General features: G+C 44.0%; 1 protein-coding gene across 1 annotated transcript in view; it reads left to right on the top strand.

Moving 5' to 3' along the window:
- Positions 1–2,300: 2,300 nt before the first annotated feature.
- Positions 2,301–18,122, top strand: part of LOC121370189 (E3 ubiquitin-protein ligase parkin-like) — a 39,557-nt gene continuing 23,735 nt past the window's right edge. Inside the window, exons 1-5 of the mRNA XM_041495303.1 lie at positions 2,301–2,785; positions 4,236–4,481; positions 8,630–8,711; positions 9,933–10,048; positions 16,897–16,980. Coding sequence (XP_041351237.1) covers positions 4,308–4,481; positions 8,630–8,711; positions 9,933–10,048; positions 16,897–16,980 — 456 coding nt within the window. The 5' untranslated portion in view covers positions 2,301–2,785; positions 4,236–4,307. The remainder of the gene's footprint in view (positions 2,786–4,235; positions 4,482–8,629; positions 8,712–9,932; positions 10,049–16,896; positions 16,981–18,122) is intronic.

Here is an 18,122-nt window from a genome sequence, read left to right as displayed (position 1 = left end):
TGCTGTAAAGGGGCAGGAAATAGCTCAGTGGGCAGAGTGCTCTCCTGAGGTGCTTGGGTCGAAGGACTGAATTGCAGTGGCTTTCTTTTGAGAAATACTTGTCGCAATTACAAATGTTTGACATCCAATAGTCGATTATTAATAGCTCAGTGTGTTCTAGTGGTATCGTCGAACAAACCAAACTGTAAAGTACATACAAAGTACGCTTGTCATTTTGGTTAGTTGTCCAACAAGTCAGTGGGGTTGTTTTCTCCTAATTTGCGGATTTCGACATCTTGATTAGTTATGTACAAAACAATCGTTTACATTACAAAAACCGCTGCACTCTTCATAAATCTCTCGCTGCGCCCTTTCCTTTGGTAAAGGAAAATATATTCGACATTTGACGACAATGTTAGTGAAGTTAGACTATTTTTGTCTTGGCTACTACAGCACACTGAGTTGAGATTAGCATTGTAAATGTATAGGTTATTTCAGTGGGAGAAGCAACCTATTTCTACAGCCTGTCTCTCCTACATTGTGACAGGCGTAATAAGACACAGCATGGTATTCGGAACTACATATCTCCTATGACAGGCTAGATATAGCAACACCGCGACAATATGGCATGTTATGACATCTCATCAAATATACAGAATTGTAAAAAACATCACTCGACGGCTACTGTTTGATCGCATGTCACACACTTGGCTGTACTTAACGTATAATTGTATTATTACCGGTGTTGTTGTTGTTGTTGTTAATGTTGTTGCTGTTGTCATATCACCACATGACCATAAGCGTATGGAACGGGGAGGGGGGGGGGGGTGCCAACAATCGGAGCAAATCTTCAAATTCGGGCAAAAACAATAGAGACATTGGGGCAGAAAGAATTTGTTTGAAACTAGACCTTTTCGCCGTGCATTTCGTTCATTCTACTCACAATAGGGGCGGGACGTAGCCCAGTGGTAAAGCGCCCGCCAGATGCGCGGTCGGTCTAGGATCGATTCTCGTCGGTGGGTCCATTGGACTATTTCTCGTTCCAGCCAGTGCACCATGACTGGTATATCAAAGGCCGTGGTATGTGCTATCCTGTCTGTGGGATGGTGCATATAAAAGAACCCTTGCTAATAATCGAAAAGAGTAACCCATGAAGTGGCGACAGCGGGTTTCCTCTCTCAATATCTGTGTGGTCCTTAACCATATGTCCGACTCCATATAACTGTAAATAAAATGTGTTGAGTGCGTCGTTAAATAAAAAATTCTCTACTCACAATATTAGTTGTAATTCATGTAACAATGCGAAGTGCCCAGGACAGTGTGATTGAACCTTAATTGGACATAAGCACGAAAGTAACTATAAGTGCAATACATTAATATGTCATTGATCATCATTTGACAGTCTGGTATGGAATATTTCCTGCGTCACCATTGATTCAGAGATGATTCATGAATAGAACAGGAATCATTGGAGAAAGTTAGTTTTGTTTAACGACACCACTAGAGCACATTAGTTAATTTATTAATCATCGGATATTGGATCTCAAACATTAGTAATTTTGACATATAAAAAGTTTGTTTGTTTTGTTTAATAACACCATTAAAACACGTTGATTTATTAATCATCGGATATTGGATCTCAAACATTTCATAATTTTAGCATATAGCCATAAAGAGAAAACATTAAATTTTTCCATTAGTAGCAAGAATCTATACCCGTCGTGGTGCACTGGCTGGAACGAAAAATAGCCCAACAGTTCCACCGACGGGGATCGATCCTAAACCAACTGCGCATCAGACTGGGTTACATTCTAATGGAAAAAAGACAATTAAATAAACTGCGGTGGAATAAGGGCCATTATAGGCTACCACCAATAAATGACTCCAGAATGTCTCCAGAAGCAGATATATATAAAGTCATCACTGAAATCAAAATTTCTTTGCCTTAATTACATGAATTCGCATTTTAGTTTAGAAAATAGATAATTACAGTCTGATGGTTTACGGTCAAGTGAATAAATTTGGGGTCGGGGGAGTAACTTTCAGTGGTGTTGAGTTTCTGCTTTGTAGACAATATTATACATTGCGGTACACATCAAATAGAACAGTTGTATAACGTGTAAATACATCTGGCAGGCCTTTTCCTTTCTTCTCCCTCCCTCTCCCCCCCCCCCCCCCCCCCCCCCCCTCTCTCTCTCTCTCTCTCTCTCTCTCTCTCTCTCTCTCTCTCTCTCTCTCTCTCTCTCTCTCTCTCTCTCGTATGTTGTTTCTACTGTTTACATGCTTATATCCAATTTAGGTTCAAGCACGCTGTCTTGGGCACACACCAGGACCTCAGCTATCTGGGCTGTTTGTTCAGGACAAAAAAAAAAATGGTTAGTGGTTGGCAAAAGAGATGTCGGTGTTGTGGGAATACACCTACGCATTGAGTCGTTAACCTAGCTTTGGGTGGAAGCCGGTACCAGGATGCGAACCCAGTACCTACCAGCCTTAAGTCCGATGGCAGTTTTCTCTTAGTTATTAGCGTTGTTTTATTCATCCATTCATTCATTCATTTATATTTGTGTTTATTTAGTTATTTTATTTTTTTATTATTATTATTATTATTATAAAATTGGTTATTATTTTATTTTTATTTTATTTTATTTTTTTTTATTTTTTTTATTTGTGCCCATATCATGATATATTTCCTTACACTTTTATATACACCCGGTCGGAAGTACGTTTTTGTTTTTTGCAAGTTTCGTTTTGTCGGTGTTGACATTTCATTTGTGCGGTTAACCTGGAAATTGACGTAGATGATAATGTAGGAAGTAGTAACAGTTGTCATATTTAGTTTAAATTATTATTTATGTTTTACAATTATAACTGAACTGTCGGTTAAATATTTTAGATGCGATCGGTATACTGACTAAAAAAGAAAATGCGCACAGGCATAGTGACAGTCATATTGTCTACGTCGTCGTCCCAAATTGCGTTATGCTTCCAACTCCGTTCAGTTTGTTTTCTCGTGCACGGTTCGCGCAATCATGATCCGATTTGTTGTCGTCTGCTTGTCGTTCATTTGAGAGGTTTTAAGGATGGTATTTCAAATATGAAATGTAAAGATGAAATTTAAAATTTTGACACTGCCTGAAAACTATTTTTTTCTATAATTTCTTATTTGTAGCACCTTATAACGCTTATTTTTGTTTAGCTTGAACTATGATAGGGATAGAATGCACTTAGTGCTAAAAACGGTCAATTTTAAAATTACCAACAATTGAAGACTAAATTTAATTCACTATATATCGTAATATGTTGGCATAACAGCGAACATTTTGTTAAAATATAAACAGTAGTTGTTTATTAATTTTCAAGTGGCTATAAATATCACTAATCAGGATTTTGAAAACAAAATGTTCCCTGGTCATAAAATACAAAGATGTGCTGTGGGATTAAATGTCAATAATTAGCATAGCACAGGCCTTGGACTTTTAGATATAAATTGCTGTAGTTCAGGAGCTGCTCGATGATGGCAAAATTGATACACCTGGTGTATATTATTTGCCGGTGTATAATGTTTGTACATTTGAAATATGTCTACACACAGCAAAATAACCTTTCAGTCATGTTTATTTGCTGCAAAAGTAACTTTTAAAAAAATTGACGTAGGCAGTGTCAAAATTGCCGTCGGTGGGTTGTTTCACCCATGGCATTTTCATTTTTAATTGCAGTGGGAGATAAATTCATACTTCAAGTCCTAATAGCTAAATATTTTTATAAATGTCATATTTTATATATATTGATGTAAACAGAAGGATGTGGACATAAATAAAATGAAATATTACAGACTGGTCACATTTCACAACTAGAAATGACGTACTAGTATATACAAAAATGTTATTCGCCATTTAGTATCTGACGAACACAAAACAGCAGAAAAGAAGAGAGGGCATACATTTAAAGCTGAGTATACTTAAAATACCGCTCAATATTGGTAGTGTATCAATATCGAATACTGTACCGATACTGATACAGCTTGTTCTGAATGTGCATGTTAAAACCTACGACCTGACTTGACCTGATCTTTTGTATTTTTTACACCCACTGGTTTGTTTTGTTTTTCGACAATATACATGTACATGGCAAATTAGGGTTTCTTTTCTGTCTTAAGTGCTTTGTCAACCAAAACTGTATCTAGCATTGTAGAATTAGTATGAGATGGAACAACCTTTTATAAATTTCTTTATTTTATAATCCCTTTGTTTTACTAGGAGAGTAAGTTTCTAGTGTCCAATCTGTACCACACAGTATGTGTTTGAAGTCTAACCAGGCTGCTGACCACCATGTTACACGTGAATATCAAATACAACAGCAACTGGGTGAACAATGTGGACGTCGACCCCTCAGTGACGGTGAGGGAGTTGAAGCAGCGCATCAGCAATGACATTCACCTCCCTGTAGACAGACTTGGTCTCATTCTGGGTGGGCAGCTACTTCAAGACGATGCAGTATTACAGGTAACAACCAGGGGAAGTAGCTAGGGAGGGGTTGTAGACAGACTTGGTCTCATTCTGGGTGGGCAGCTACTTCAAGACGATGCAGTATTACAGGTAACAACCAGGGGAAGTAGCTAGGGAGGGGTTGTAGACAGACTTGGTCTCATTCTGGGTGGGCAGCTACTTCAAGACGATGCAGTATTACAGGTAACAACCAGGGGAAGTAGCTAGGGAGGGTGTTGTAGGGAGTGGTTGTAGATAGACTTGGTCTCATTCTGGGCGGACAGCTACTTCAAGACGATGCAGTATTACAGGTAACAACCAGGGGAAGTAGCTGGGGAGGGGGTTGTAGGGAGCGGTTGTAGACAGACTTGGTCTCATTCTGGGTGGGCAGCTACTTCAAGACGATGCAGTATTACAGGTAACAACCAGGGGAAGTAGCTAGGGAGGGTGTGTTGTAGGGAGCGGTTGTAGACAGACTTGTAGGGAGTGGTTGTAGACAGACTTGGTCTCATTCTGGGTGGGCAGCTACTTCAAGACGATGCAGTATTACAGGTAACAACCAGGGGAAGTAGCTAGGGAGGGTGTTGTAGGGAGTGGTTGTAGACAGACTTGGTCTCATTCTGGGTGGGCAGCTACTTCAAGACGATGCAGTATTACAGGTAACAACCAGGGGAAGTAGCTAGGGAGGGTGTTGTAGGGAGCGGTTGTAGACAGACTTGGTCTCATTCTGGGTGGGCAGCTACTTCAAGACGATGCAGTATTACAGGTAACAACCAGGGGAAGTAGCTAGGGAGGGTGTTGTAGGGAGTGGTTGTAGACAGACTTGGTCTCATTCTGGGTGGGCAGCTACTTCAAGACGATGCAGTATTACAGGTAACATCCAGGGGAAGTAGCTAGGGAGGGGTTGTAGACAGACTTGGTCTCATTCTGGGTGGGCAGCTACTTCAAGACGATGCAGTATTACAGGTAACAACCAGGGGAAGTAGCTAGGGAGGGGTTGTAGACAGACTTGGTCTCATTCTGGGTGGGCAGCTACTTCAAGACGATGCAGTATTACAGGTAACAACCAGGGGAAGTAGCTAGGGAGGGGCAGTAGCTAGGGAGGGGAAGTAGCTAGGGAGGGGTTGTAGGGAGCAGTTGTAGACAGACGTGGTCTCATTCTGGGTGGGCAGTTACTTCAAGACAATGCAGTATTACAGGTAACAACCAGGGGAAGTAGCTAGGGAGGGGCAGTAGCTAGGGAGGGGCAGTAGCTAGGGAGGGGAAGTATCTAGGGAGGGGTTGTAGGGAGCGGTTGTAGACAGACTTGGTCTCATTCTGGGTGGGCAGCTACTTCAAGACGATGCAGTATTACAGGTAACAACCAGGGGAAGTAGCTAGGGAGGGGCAGTAGCTAGGGAGGGGAAGTAGCTAGGGAGTGGTTGTAGACAGACTTGGTCTCATTCTGGGTGGGAAGCTACTTCAAGACGATGCAGTATTACAGGTAACACAGGGGAAGTAGCAGGGGAAGTAGCTAGGGAGGGTGTTGTAGGGAGTGGTTGTAGACAGGTAACAGCCAGGGGAAGTAGCTAGGGAGTGGTTGTAGACAGACTTGGTCTAATTCTGGGTGGGCAGCTACTTCAAGACGATGCAGTATTACAGGTAACATCCAGGGGAAGTAGCTAGGGAGGGGTTGTAGACAGACTTGGTCTCATTCTGGGTGGGCAGCTACTTCAAGACGATGCAGTATTACAGGTAACAACCAGGGGAAGTAGCTAGGGAGGGTGTTGTAGGGAGCGGTTGTAGACAGACTTGGTCTCATTCTGGGTGGGCAGCTACTTCAAGACGATGCAGTATTACAGGTAACAACCAGGGGAAGTAGCTAGGGAGGGGCAGTAGCTAGGGAGGGGCAGTAGCTAGGGAGGGGAAGTAGCTAGGGAGGGGTTGTAGGGAGCGGTTGTAGACAGACTTGGTCTCATTCTGGGTGGGCAGCTACTTCAAGACGATGCAGTATTACAGGTAACAACCAGGGGAAGTAGCTAGGGAGGGGCAGTAGCTAGGGAGGGCAGTAGCTAGGGAGGGGCAGTAGCTAGGGAGGGGAAGTAGCTAGGGAGTGGTTGTAGACAGACTTGGTCTCATTCTGGGTGGGCAGCTACTTCAAGACGATGCAGTATTACAGGTAACAACCAGGGGAAGTAGCTAGGGAGGGGTTGTAGACAGACTTGGTCTCATTCTGGGTGGGCAGCTACTTCAAGACGATAAAGTATTACAGGTAACAACCAGGGGAAGTAGCTAGGGAGGGTGTTGTAGGGAGTGGTTGTAGACAGACTTGGTCTCATTCTGGGTGGGCAGCTACTTCAAGACGATGCAGTATTACAGGTAACAACCAGGGGAAGTAGCTAGGGAGGGTGTTGTAGGGAGCGGTTGTAGACAGACTTGGTCTCATTCTGGGTGGGCAGCTACTTAAAGATGATGCAGTATTACAGGTAACAACCAGGGGCAGTAGCTAGGGGGGGCAGTAGCTAGGGAGGGGTTGTAGGGAGTGGTTGTAGACAGACTTGGTCTCATTCTGGGTGGGCAGCTACTTCAAGACGATGCAGTATTACAGGTAACAACCAGGGGAAGTAGCTAGGGAGGGTGTTGTAGGGAGTGGTTGTAGACAGACTTGGTCTCATTCTGGGCGGACAGCTACTTCAAGACGATGCAGTATTACAGGTAACATCCAGGGGAAGTAGCTAGGGAGGGTGTTGTAGGGAGTGGTTGTAGACAGACTTGGTCTCATTCTGGGCGACAGCTACTTCAAGACGATGCAGTATTACAGGTAACAACCAGGGGAAGTAGCTAGGGAGGGTGTTGTAGGGAGTGGTTGTAGACAGACTTGGTCTCATTCTGGGCGGACAGCTACTTCAAGACGATGCAGTATTACAGGTAACATCCAGGGGAAGTAGCTAGGGAGGGTGTTGTAGGGAGTGGTTGTAGACAGACTTGGTCTCATTCTGGGCGGACAGCTACTTCAAGACGATGCAGTATTACAGGTAACAACCAGGGGAAGTAGCTAGGGAGGGTGTTGTAGGGAGTGGTTGTAGACAGACTTGGTCTCATTCTGGGCGGACAGCTACTTCAAGACGATGCAGTATTACAGGTAACATCCAGGGGAAGTAGCTAGGGAGGGTGTTGTAGGGAGTGGTTGTAGACAGACTTGGTCTCATTCTGGGCGGACAGCTACTTCAAGACGATGCAGTATTACAGGTAACAACCAGGGGAAGTAGCTAGGGAGGGTGTTGTAGGGAGTGGTTGTAGACAGACTTGGTCTCATTCTGGGCGGACAGCTACTTCAAGACGATGCAGTATTACAGGTAACATCCAGGGGAAGTAGCTAGGGAGGGTGTTGTAGGGAGTGGTTGTAGACAGACTTGGTCTCATTCTGGGCGGACAGCTACTTCAAGACGATGCAGTATTACAGGTAACATCCAGGGGAAGTAGTTAGGGAGGGTGTTGTAGGGAGTGGTTGTAGACAGACTTGGTCTCATTCTGGGTGGGCAGCTACTTCAAGACGATGCAGTATTACAGGTAACAACCAGGGGCAGTAGCTAGGGAGGGGTTGTAGACAGACTTGATTCTAGGACAGCTACTTCAGTAGAATGTTGTATTACAGGTATCAAGGTTTCTAGGATAACGGATTCAGGACAGTAGCTTATTGAGGGCATTTTACCCTAATATCAAGTCCAGGAGTGGGTGCTGTATTTACAAACAGTCACCTGAATAAACGATGAGAGACGATGTAATGATGATAATATGGTCAGATTCACTGCCATGGTAGGTTAGAAGATAGAAAGCGAGGGCCTCCAAACACTCTCACTAATCTGGCAACAGTCTATATCAAACTTAAGGCTGACATTCATTCCCTGACAAGCTGTTCAGTTTTCTTCACCAGAATGTAATAGTTATCAAAACAGTTAACACTTTGAAAATATAAAATGTTGAATATTCATACAAAATTCAGAGTAAATATTTTGAATATCTAATATTTTGTAACATCTTCTTTTTTTAAAAATAAATTTTCACATAATTTGTTGATTGCCTTAAATATAGTGTGTATTACATACATGTTTAGAATGTAGTTTATTATCTTGATACATGTGTGTTGTTTGGAAGCTGATGTCGTGTACTGTAGGTTTGTTTTTCAGGACTGTGATATCGGACAACAGAGTGTTCTTCATGCATTCCACCACAAAGTAGAGACAGTTACCACAACCATATCAACCACAGGTTCCACTTCTTCCGTTTTCTTGTCATGTGGCTATCAATGTAGTCTTAGCGGTGTCTACAGCCATTTCACAAACAACTGGGGTCAGGGTTTCAGATTGTCACATATTCATTATATATATGTGGGAGACACTGTTTATTAAAGATTACTTAACATGGAATTCATGTAAATATGTTGGAGTTGGGGTTTGTATTGATGTGAACATAATAAGAAAGGTAAAACATTGTAAAATTAGCAGTATCACAGTAAACACGACAGTAAGTGATTGGTCACTATAATTCAAAAACTTATTTTGTTCATATAATTCCAACCGATTGTGTAATCAAAAGTTCTCAACACTAGCAAGAAAGGTAAAATTAACAGAATTTTGTATGCTTGTATTAGAATAGCAAATAACATACACAAGTGTGAGTCATAGGTAGTGAAAAATGAATCATTACACATATTCTACATGTCATTGCAAACCCTGTGTGGTGTTTCCCTATAGGTTTACTTCAATAATCTAATTGATAATTTTTAACAAAGCAAGAGAACATACAGTGGCATAATTGGCTTTGTAACCATTTTGAATCCTCCATCAAAAGATTTTAAATAAAATTTACTTACAAGTATTATTTGTTTAAGAAGGGTTTTTTTAGGATAATATTAATACATAGAGGGATCTATGTTAAGCATCCAGGGGCTGCACGTAGCCCAGTTGGAAAGTGCTTACCTGATACACAATCAGTCTAGGATTGATCTCCGTTGATGAGCCCATTGGGTTATTTCTCTATTAGCCAGTTCTCCAAACCTGGTGTAACAAAGGCCATGGTATGTAGTATCCTGTCTGTAGGGTGATTCATATAAGAGATCCTGTGCTGTTAATTGAAAAGAGTAGCCCATGAAATGGCGATAGTGGCGTTTCCTCTCTTATTGTCTGGGTCCAACACCACATGACCATAAAAAACTGTTGAGTGCATAAGTTAAATAAAACTTCTTCCTTCTCTGTTAAACAGCCATCTGTTTTAGGAGTCATTTTGCAAAATATCTACATTTAGTTCAACTTTACCTGTATGAAGCAATCAGCTGTCTTAAACCATCAGTTTTTTGATACTTGTCTCATAACAAAGGTTTATTCAGCACATAGGTAAAGTCTGTAATTTAATGTATAAAAATTGCTCATGTTTTTTTGTGTGGTTTTTTAATTAAAGTACATTATTTGTGTTTTGTTTTACTTTGATCAGCCACGCCGACGAGGAACCAATACTTTGTGTACTGTAAGTTGTGCAAGGCGTTGCGTCCCGCCAAGCTGAGAGTGAAATGTGCGCTGTGTAAGGATGGGGCGTTCATGGTCGAACGGGTGAGATTTTTCAAATGTCTTGAATCTTAAATCAAAATTTAATGTGCGGAATTCAAAAGAATTCTTTTTATTTTATTTGAAATTTATTTTGTTGTTATTTACAGTTTACTATGCTATCAAACAATGTGTTGTAGATAGATGTGTGGATTACATTTACAGTTAAATGAAGAGTAATCTTTTCAGAGCTTTCAGTAAATACTGGTGGAGATGGGGCAACATGTTGGTGCATAAGGCCAAAACAAAACAAATGTGTGTTTTCGTGTTTCATCCTTGAAAAAAATAGGGTAGGAACGTTTGATTTTTTTTTTTTTTAAATATTTTTGGTTATTTTTTTTTTTTAAATTGAATCAAACAGAGAAACAATTTTTTGGACTTTGTGTTCCAAATCTAGTTTGCTGAATGCAAAAAATCAGGGATCCTGATTTAAAAAAAAAAAAATTAACGTCTCTCTTCTTCTTTTTTTTCTTCTTACAAAATGTTCAGGGTCGCTACATAAAATTAGGGTAGATCGGGAAACTGGAAACACACATATTTTTTGTTTAGGCCTAAGGACAGATTGTGAATTTCTATAGACATTACCTGTCCTCAAACAAGTGCACCTCCCCCCCACGCAAGTGGTCTGGTCCGAACATCCCAACAGCCAATGGGATGGCCTAAATTCTTCTACTGCATACTGCTCTCTAGTTCCGGTCACATGACTGTAACTTCCTTCTTTTTCTCTTCGCTAAAGGGTCTGGACGTCCTTTTGCTTGGCTCTGTTTGGAGTCAACTTTTATAAGACCTTTGGTTTTGTATTAGTGTTTGGGTGAAATGTTTTTCACCTTCGTTTTCATTAGCTTTCGTATGTTCTTTTCGCGTATTTCACTTGACTTCCAAGCGTTTAATTACATGAAATGTTGTTTATATTGCCGGTTGTCGTGTCGGACGCCATTTGCAAAATGGCGTCTGTGTTGACTGGCTTTGTGTTTGGGTGAAATGTTTTTCACCTTAATTTTCGTTAGCTTTCGTTAGCTTTCATATGTCTTTCGCGTATTTCGCTTGACTTGCCAAGTGTTAATTACATGAAATGTTGTTATATCGCCGGTTTGTCGTGTCGGACGCCATTTGCAAAATGGCGTCTTTATTTTACCGGCTTTTGTATTTGTGTTATGGTTGGTTTTTCTTTCTTTTCACAGATTGAAAAATTACTATTATCATATTTGATAATGTTCAGGCGACTAGTTCGAGCGTGTTACGCTGCAAGAAGTTAGCCGGCGGCGACCCAGGTTGTCGTGTTCGTGTGGCCTCACTTCTAGATGCGACCTTTGTGCGGGCTTGTCTGATGTCGAGTTCGCGGCTTACCTGAAGGTGGTGTCAGCGAGGACCAAGAAGGTGGAATCTTCGCCTTCGATTGCTGACTCCGTGGCGGAAGAGTTACGTTCAATTCTACCGACCATGCTGGAAGAAACAATGGCGTCAATGGCGACCTTACCTAAATCGGCGAGTTCGGGGTCAGGTCCGGTTCCAGTCCCCTCTTCAGGGGGTGCGGCTTCTTCAGCTCCACCGTTACTTAAGACTTCGGATGACAGGCCTGCGGTCTTTACGCAGCCCTCTAAGAAGCCGGCTCATTCAGATAGACGCTCCACGGATTCCAAGGCTCACCGATCTTCGGCGGGGAAGTCCCCTTCGGCGCATCGGAGCCGGGACCGTAGCCGTTCCACATGACCTGTATGGCTCCCTACGGGTTCCACAGATCGTCAGCGCCAACCTTCAGTTGATGTGGCTTCCAAGGCCTCCGAGGGCTAGACGGGACCATCCACGGTCCGGTTTAACCAGCGGCTTCCATTACGGTACATCGATTGGCCTGTGCTCGAGTTCTACGAGACTTTGGTGATGAAGCGCCTGCGGCATCTGTCATTGAAGAGCCCGACTCTACGGACCATATGACTATGAGGGATTGCTTGGCGGCTGTCTACGACATGTTGCCGTCCTTGCCACATCCAACGACGATGTGGTCATCCGTTCCTTGGTATCCACACGGGACCGCCCACGGTCCGGTTCTCCGGTATCTCCATCGGGCCATGACCAGAGCGACTGGCCTGTTCACAGGTGCTACGTGACTTTCTGATGATGTATCGGTTCATGCGGTGCTGGAAGATCTGGATGCGGCGGACCACTTGTCACTGAGGGATTGTCTGGCTGTCATATCTGATATGCTACCGCCGCTGGCCCATCCACCGGTTTCAGCCAAGAAGGGTCCGGGTTCGATGATCGCCACGGAGGTTCCACCGGCAGATATCGGCATTCGATCGTTGGCTGCCACAGGCCCCCGTCGGTTTACACGGCTACCAGTAACTGGCCCGTGCGTATCGTTGTTCCAGCAAGCAGACGGAGCCCTGTAACGAATTGGAAAATTGCGTCATCGGCTCACCGTTCGGTACCGTCGTCCCGTGATCGATCGAAGTGGTGCAGTGTCCAGGGTTTCCACCGGCTCCTGCCGGTCCGTGTACATCGTACCGTCCCCACACCAGTCGGCAGCTGATCGGCGTTCAGGGTTACACCGGGCTCCTGACGGGACCGTCAACGGTCCGTGTTTCCGATGCAGCCAGTACCATTGGATCGAAGTGCCTGTGCCAGGTTACTGACCGATTTTCCAGATGATGCGTCGGCACCTTCCGCTATAGAAGATCGGACGCAGTGACCCACATGGCTGTGACTGGTTTGTCTCGCTGCGGTGTATATGCTTTCGTCACTTCACAGTCCACTCACACCATTCTAGAAGGTTTTGTCGTTTGAGGACTGATCCGATGTCGGTTTACTTGAGTAGACTTCGTTTGTGCCGTTCCCCATTCGTCACAACGAACGTATCCCGTCTTGACAACCTATCCTTCAACGGTGTGACGCCGGCCTTGGATGACGCTGTTTCCGGCGGGGACCAGACGTCTTCCTAGAATTACAGATTGGCACGTCCTGTCGATGGCTTCAGTTCAGCGTACATGTTGTACATGGGCGACCATAACTCCTCATGTGCAGGAGCCAGAGGATATGCCTTGTTCTAGCCGTCGACTTTTGATGTGGTCTACCTTATATCTTCCGTGACGTCGATGTGCACTACGATTGCACACTATCGTCAACCGACTTGCCTGAAGCGATCCATTCTTGACTTTCAGCACAAGCCGGTAATCTTGGCAGACCTGTGGTCTACATACGGCTCTTTGCCGTGAAGGGGTCGACGTTACAAGCGTTCCGGGTTGGTGACGAAGAAGAACGTCTACTGGTCGGTCACTTGTGTTGAGATCCGTGCACCGATATTTCTCTTGTTCGAGGAAGGTTCAGCGACATTCGGCAGATCGTTCTCTATATCCGGTGGCGATGCAAGACAGTCGATACTTTCCGCTGGTTCCGGAAGTTATCCAGTTGCCATCACGTGGTACGGGGGTTTTACCGTCACCGTTTTCCTATGGTTCATTGCGGCTTATCAACTCACTGACGTTTTACTGTTGTTACCGCCAGAGTTCGTGACCGATGCTGTCTAGATGGTCTCTGCTGCTGCTGTTTCGCACCGGGTTGGTGTGACGGCCGTGGATTTTAGCCGGTTGCTGTTTTGCGTTGCTTCACTTCCAGGTAATCGGGCATGTAGCGTAGCGAGTTGCTACGCTGTCTTGGCTCTTGCCTGTATCACGGGGTCGCTGTTTCCGATTGTCTTGATCCTGAATCACTCCTATTACTGTTTGCATGAAGTATCATTGCAGAGTACTTTTGACGTCGGCGCAACATTTAGTAGCTTAGAGGTCGCGGTCTCCAGTTTGTTTCTGAATCCATGCATTCAGTCTACAATAACGCAGATTTGCTGATCCGGTTTACCAGTTGCCTTGCAGTCCAGTCCCTGTTGGTGGCTGTGGTTTCCAGATGGAAGATGCCGATCCTACACATCAACCTGTTGGTAGATGTTGTCAGTCTACGTCATCTTTCATTGGCGAGGGAGAGATGCCTGTCAGGCGCCTCTCTCATGGTAGCCGTACCATGACTAGTATATACCGCGTGGCGTATGATATCAACCGTCCAGGACGGACCACCACTCCAGCAGTTCTGCTGCAGTTTGACTTATCGTATGCTACAAGTGGTTGCGAGATTTCCGTTGCAACTTCGCGCATGTCCATATTCCAGGGGTTCCAATGTATAGTCGACACACTTTCTCGGCCGTGTCTCCACCGACGACGGATGGATGCTCCATCCCGACGCGTGTTCGATGGGTGTGCGACAGACTTTGGACACCAAACATCGATATCTTTCGCCACACGATTCAACCATCAGCTGAGGGTTTACGTGTCTCGCGGTGCTGGATCCGAAGCTCTGGATCTCGACGCCTATGGCCATCAGCTGGGAAACAGATGGACGCGTACGCTTTTCCTCCACGAATCTTCCTTCCAAGGGTGCTTCCGAGGTTTAGCTGTACCATTTGTCGCCTGTTACTCATTGCTCCAATGGTGGCCATCCAGGAGTGTGGTATCCAGATCTAATACGTCTTGCCGATCCACATCCTTTACCGCTGCCCAGACTGGGATCATCTGTTGCTGCATCCCACGTCAAGACATTACCATCCACGTCCCGCAGTTATTCCAAACTGCACGCGTGGACTTTAGTCGCCAAGAGTTTGAGAAAGAAAGGTTTTCTTCACAGTCCTACGGCGGGCCCATTTTGAAAGCGCACAGATTCATCTACTACTGTGGCTTACAACGTCAGATGGCTTTGCTTTCACCCGAGGGTGTTGTCCGGCAAAACCTCAAACCTCAGACGATCCAGATACTTCGTCTTGCCTGGGTTTTTTTGGCTGTATCTGCGGACCACTTTACGATTAAATTTGGGTTCTACCATCGCTCGGGTACGTTTCGGTCATCGCTACTGTTCGTGATGTCGCTACTGGAAACGAAGTTTATGGTATTCCTGAGATCCATAAGATGATCAAAGGGTTTCGCCTTGATGATCAAGTACACCGGTTTTCGGCCACACCAAGATGGGACCTGAATCTGGTGTTACGAGCGTTATCGACCGCACCTTATGAGCCGATCGAATCCTCATTCCCTGCAAGACTTGAGCGGAAGACGGTGTTTTTTACTCGGTTTTGCCACGGCTGCCCGTGTCTCAGAACTCCATGCTCTTGATGTAGAAAACTTGGTACGTTTTCACCAGACTCGGCGTGCAGTCAACTTGGGGTTACTCATGAAACTTTGTTGCAACGAATCAGTTACAGACCAAAGCGCCTCGTTCGATGTTGTGCAGGCCCTCTCCTCTATCGTTTGGTCCGGGGGACGTTGAGGACTTGGCGTTGTGCCCTGTCAGAGCCCTGCACCAGTACATCGAGAGGACCAGATCTTTTCGGAAAACATCGCAAAAGACTTTTCCTTTCCTGTAACCAGAGTCGGTTGGCGGGACTCTTACAAGAACACGGTGGCCACCTGGATCCGGTCTTCTATCCTGACCGCCTATCAGAAGGAGGGTTACCATGCTCCGTCCTGCTGCTAATCCGCATGAACTCCGTGCCTTGGGCTGCCATCGATGTCCCTGCACTGCAACATCACACCCATCAGCACATTATCACTGGTTGGTTCTGGGACTTAACGACTCCATCTTCGCCAACTATTATCTGAGGGATGTCTCCACAGAAGACGTTGAGGGGTTCCATCATCTGGGGTCGGTTGTTGCTGCCCCAGTACTCTGGTTGAATACAAGCCGTCCTCGTCGCCGTTGAGTGTCTGTCTGATTCTGGTCCGCATACCGAGATGTCCATCGAATAGACAGATGAGGATTGCTTAGACTTTTTGTTCTTTTGCACAGTTCACGTACTGGTGCCGGAAACTTTTGTCTCGAACCTTTACCCTGCACTGCATGTGGTTATTGGTTGTCGTATTGAACTAACAGATCTTTTGTGTACTAGACAGAAAACACTCGGGGGTCCCTTGTTTTGTTCAATGTTCTGACGGAGGCACTCATTAGGTTGTCGCTTGTTTTGAAAAAAAAACTATAAACACTTCAATACGTCTGAGGGTTACCTAACACCTGCATCCCTGGTGGCTACGTCTTCCCACCCTGTCGAAACCAGCATGAGATGTGGCTTCCGCTTCCTGGGTCCATGTGTTTATAGGAAGCCGTTACCTTGCACTGCTGACGGATGCCAACCATTCTGGTTGTTGTTACTAACATCACCTGCATTGGTCTGTGACGGGCATCCTAGGAATGAGGGCTTACCAAGGTTGGCCTTATTCTTCCACTAGTCAGCCTCTTTCGGTGGGGGAGTTATTCACAAGCATCTACGGATCTCGGCACCCACCACCATCTGTTGGAATGCTGCACTTGTTTTGCCGGACAGGTTAATGTCTATAGAGAAATGGAGAAAACTTGAGTGTTTTCTTCTTTTATAGATACATTACCTGTCCTCAAGATTCATCCCGCCCGGGCCTCCCCGCTTCCTGTTCTCCGTGCGATGCGCTCAGGGAAAAAGAAGGAAGTTACAGTCATGTGACCGGAACTAGAGAGCAGTATGCAGTAGAAGAATTTAGGCCATCCCATTGGCTGTTGGGATGTTCGGACCAGACCACTTGCGTGGGGGGGAGGTGCACTTGTTTGAGGACAGGTAATGTATCTATAAAAGAGAAAACACTCAAGTTTTCTCCAGTTGGTGTTGTCTTACTTATAAGTTAAGGTTATTTATAAAATATTTTTCACTTTTTTAAATGAAATCATTAAGTTAATTATAAATGTCACTGTTGTTCTGTATCTGTCTGATCACTGAATTGTGTCACTTTGTAACTTTATTAACCAAGCTATAACAAGCATGATAATGATATTAATCTTCAACATGTTTCTTGTAGGGTCCAGACAACTGGGAAGACGTCTTACAACACACGAGAATTAAAGGAAGCTGTCAGAATGTGGCATGTTCGGGCGATGTTGCGGTTTTGTTTGTGTTTGTGTTTGTGTTTTTCCAGCATTAACTTTAACATTGTAAAAAAATTTTTTTGATAAATCATTGGCAGATTGCCCGATCAATTTAATTTTTGATCATATCTTCCTGTATGTATAATGCACTTTGCACATGTTTTTCGATGTTTTAGGGGGGGGGTTATTTGTCGGAGGGGGGGGGGGGGGGGTGTTTGGGTTTGTGAACCAAAAACGAATAAAGATACAATCCCATTTAATCATTTTAAAATGAGCTATAAACTATAATTCAATACTGTGGAACCCTGCCTAAACCAAACCTGTCGATCCTTTAGTCATGAGAAAGCAGGAGGGGTGTGGTGCAAAAAGCCAGGAGATTTTTTTCAAAAAAACAGGAGATTTTATTTTTTAAAAACATTATAAAAATTATATACTGTCAATCATGGTAATTAATACATCATGATATTATTGCGTCCGTACATGAGTGAACAAAATGCGTATTTTTATTAATGCGATTGGGCAAACGTCCCCATCACATAAAAAACAACAAGTTGTGTTGTTTATTATATTGTTGGGCTTCAGTCCTTTCATGTTAACAGAGATGTCAGTAGTTGTTTTCACAGCTACTACATAACCTGAAAGCTAATCGCATGCGTGGGTCGACACCTTATTTGTTAAGGGTATGCCAACTCACTTTTTTGTGTGGGATTGCTTCTAAGTAATCCACCAGTAGGAATAAAAGGTAAACGGGTCGCTATTACAGGGCATAAATATTCACCGCAAACGCATACGTAGTATTCTAACCAAATGTTTTAGACTGATTTTAATCCACTTGATGCGCAGCACAGGACATAGACGTTAACAAATGCGATATATTGCAACAGTGACAACTTTGCGACCAGGTCTAAATTAAATGCCTGTATAGAGTCGAGCCAAATGGTTTTGAAGAAATACGCACGTGATTGTTGTGACAGTTAGAGAATTTCTACTGTTCATTTTTAAAGGAATATATTTACTATAAAATTGTGGATTATAATTTACAAATTTCAAACAGTTTAAAGGATAACAGTAAGCCAGAAGTGTAAGAAAATTGAAAACTACTCACAGCGCAAAAGGCTTGTTTATAAAAACAAAAACATTGGAACATCACGGATTAATA

The sequence above is a fragment of the Gigantopelta aegis genome, chromosome 4 (genome assembly GCF_016097555.1).
Source record: "Gigantopelta aegis isolate Gae_Host chromosome 4, Gae_host_genome, whole genome shotgun sequence".
Classification (NCBI taxonomy): domain Eukaryota; kingdom Metazoa; phylum Mollusca; class Gastropoda; order Neomphalida; family Peltospiridae; genus Gigantopelta; species Gigantopelta aegis.
Note: the sequence above shows the minus strand (reverse complement) of the source record. Positions and strands in the feature narration are given on the sequence as shown.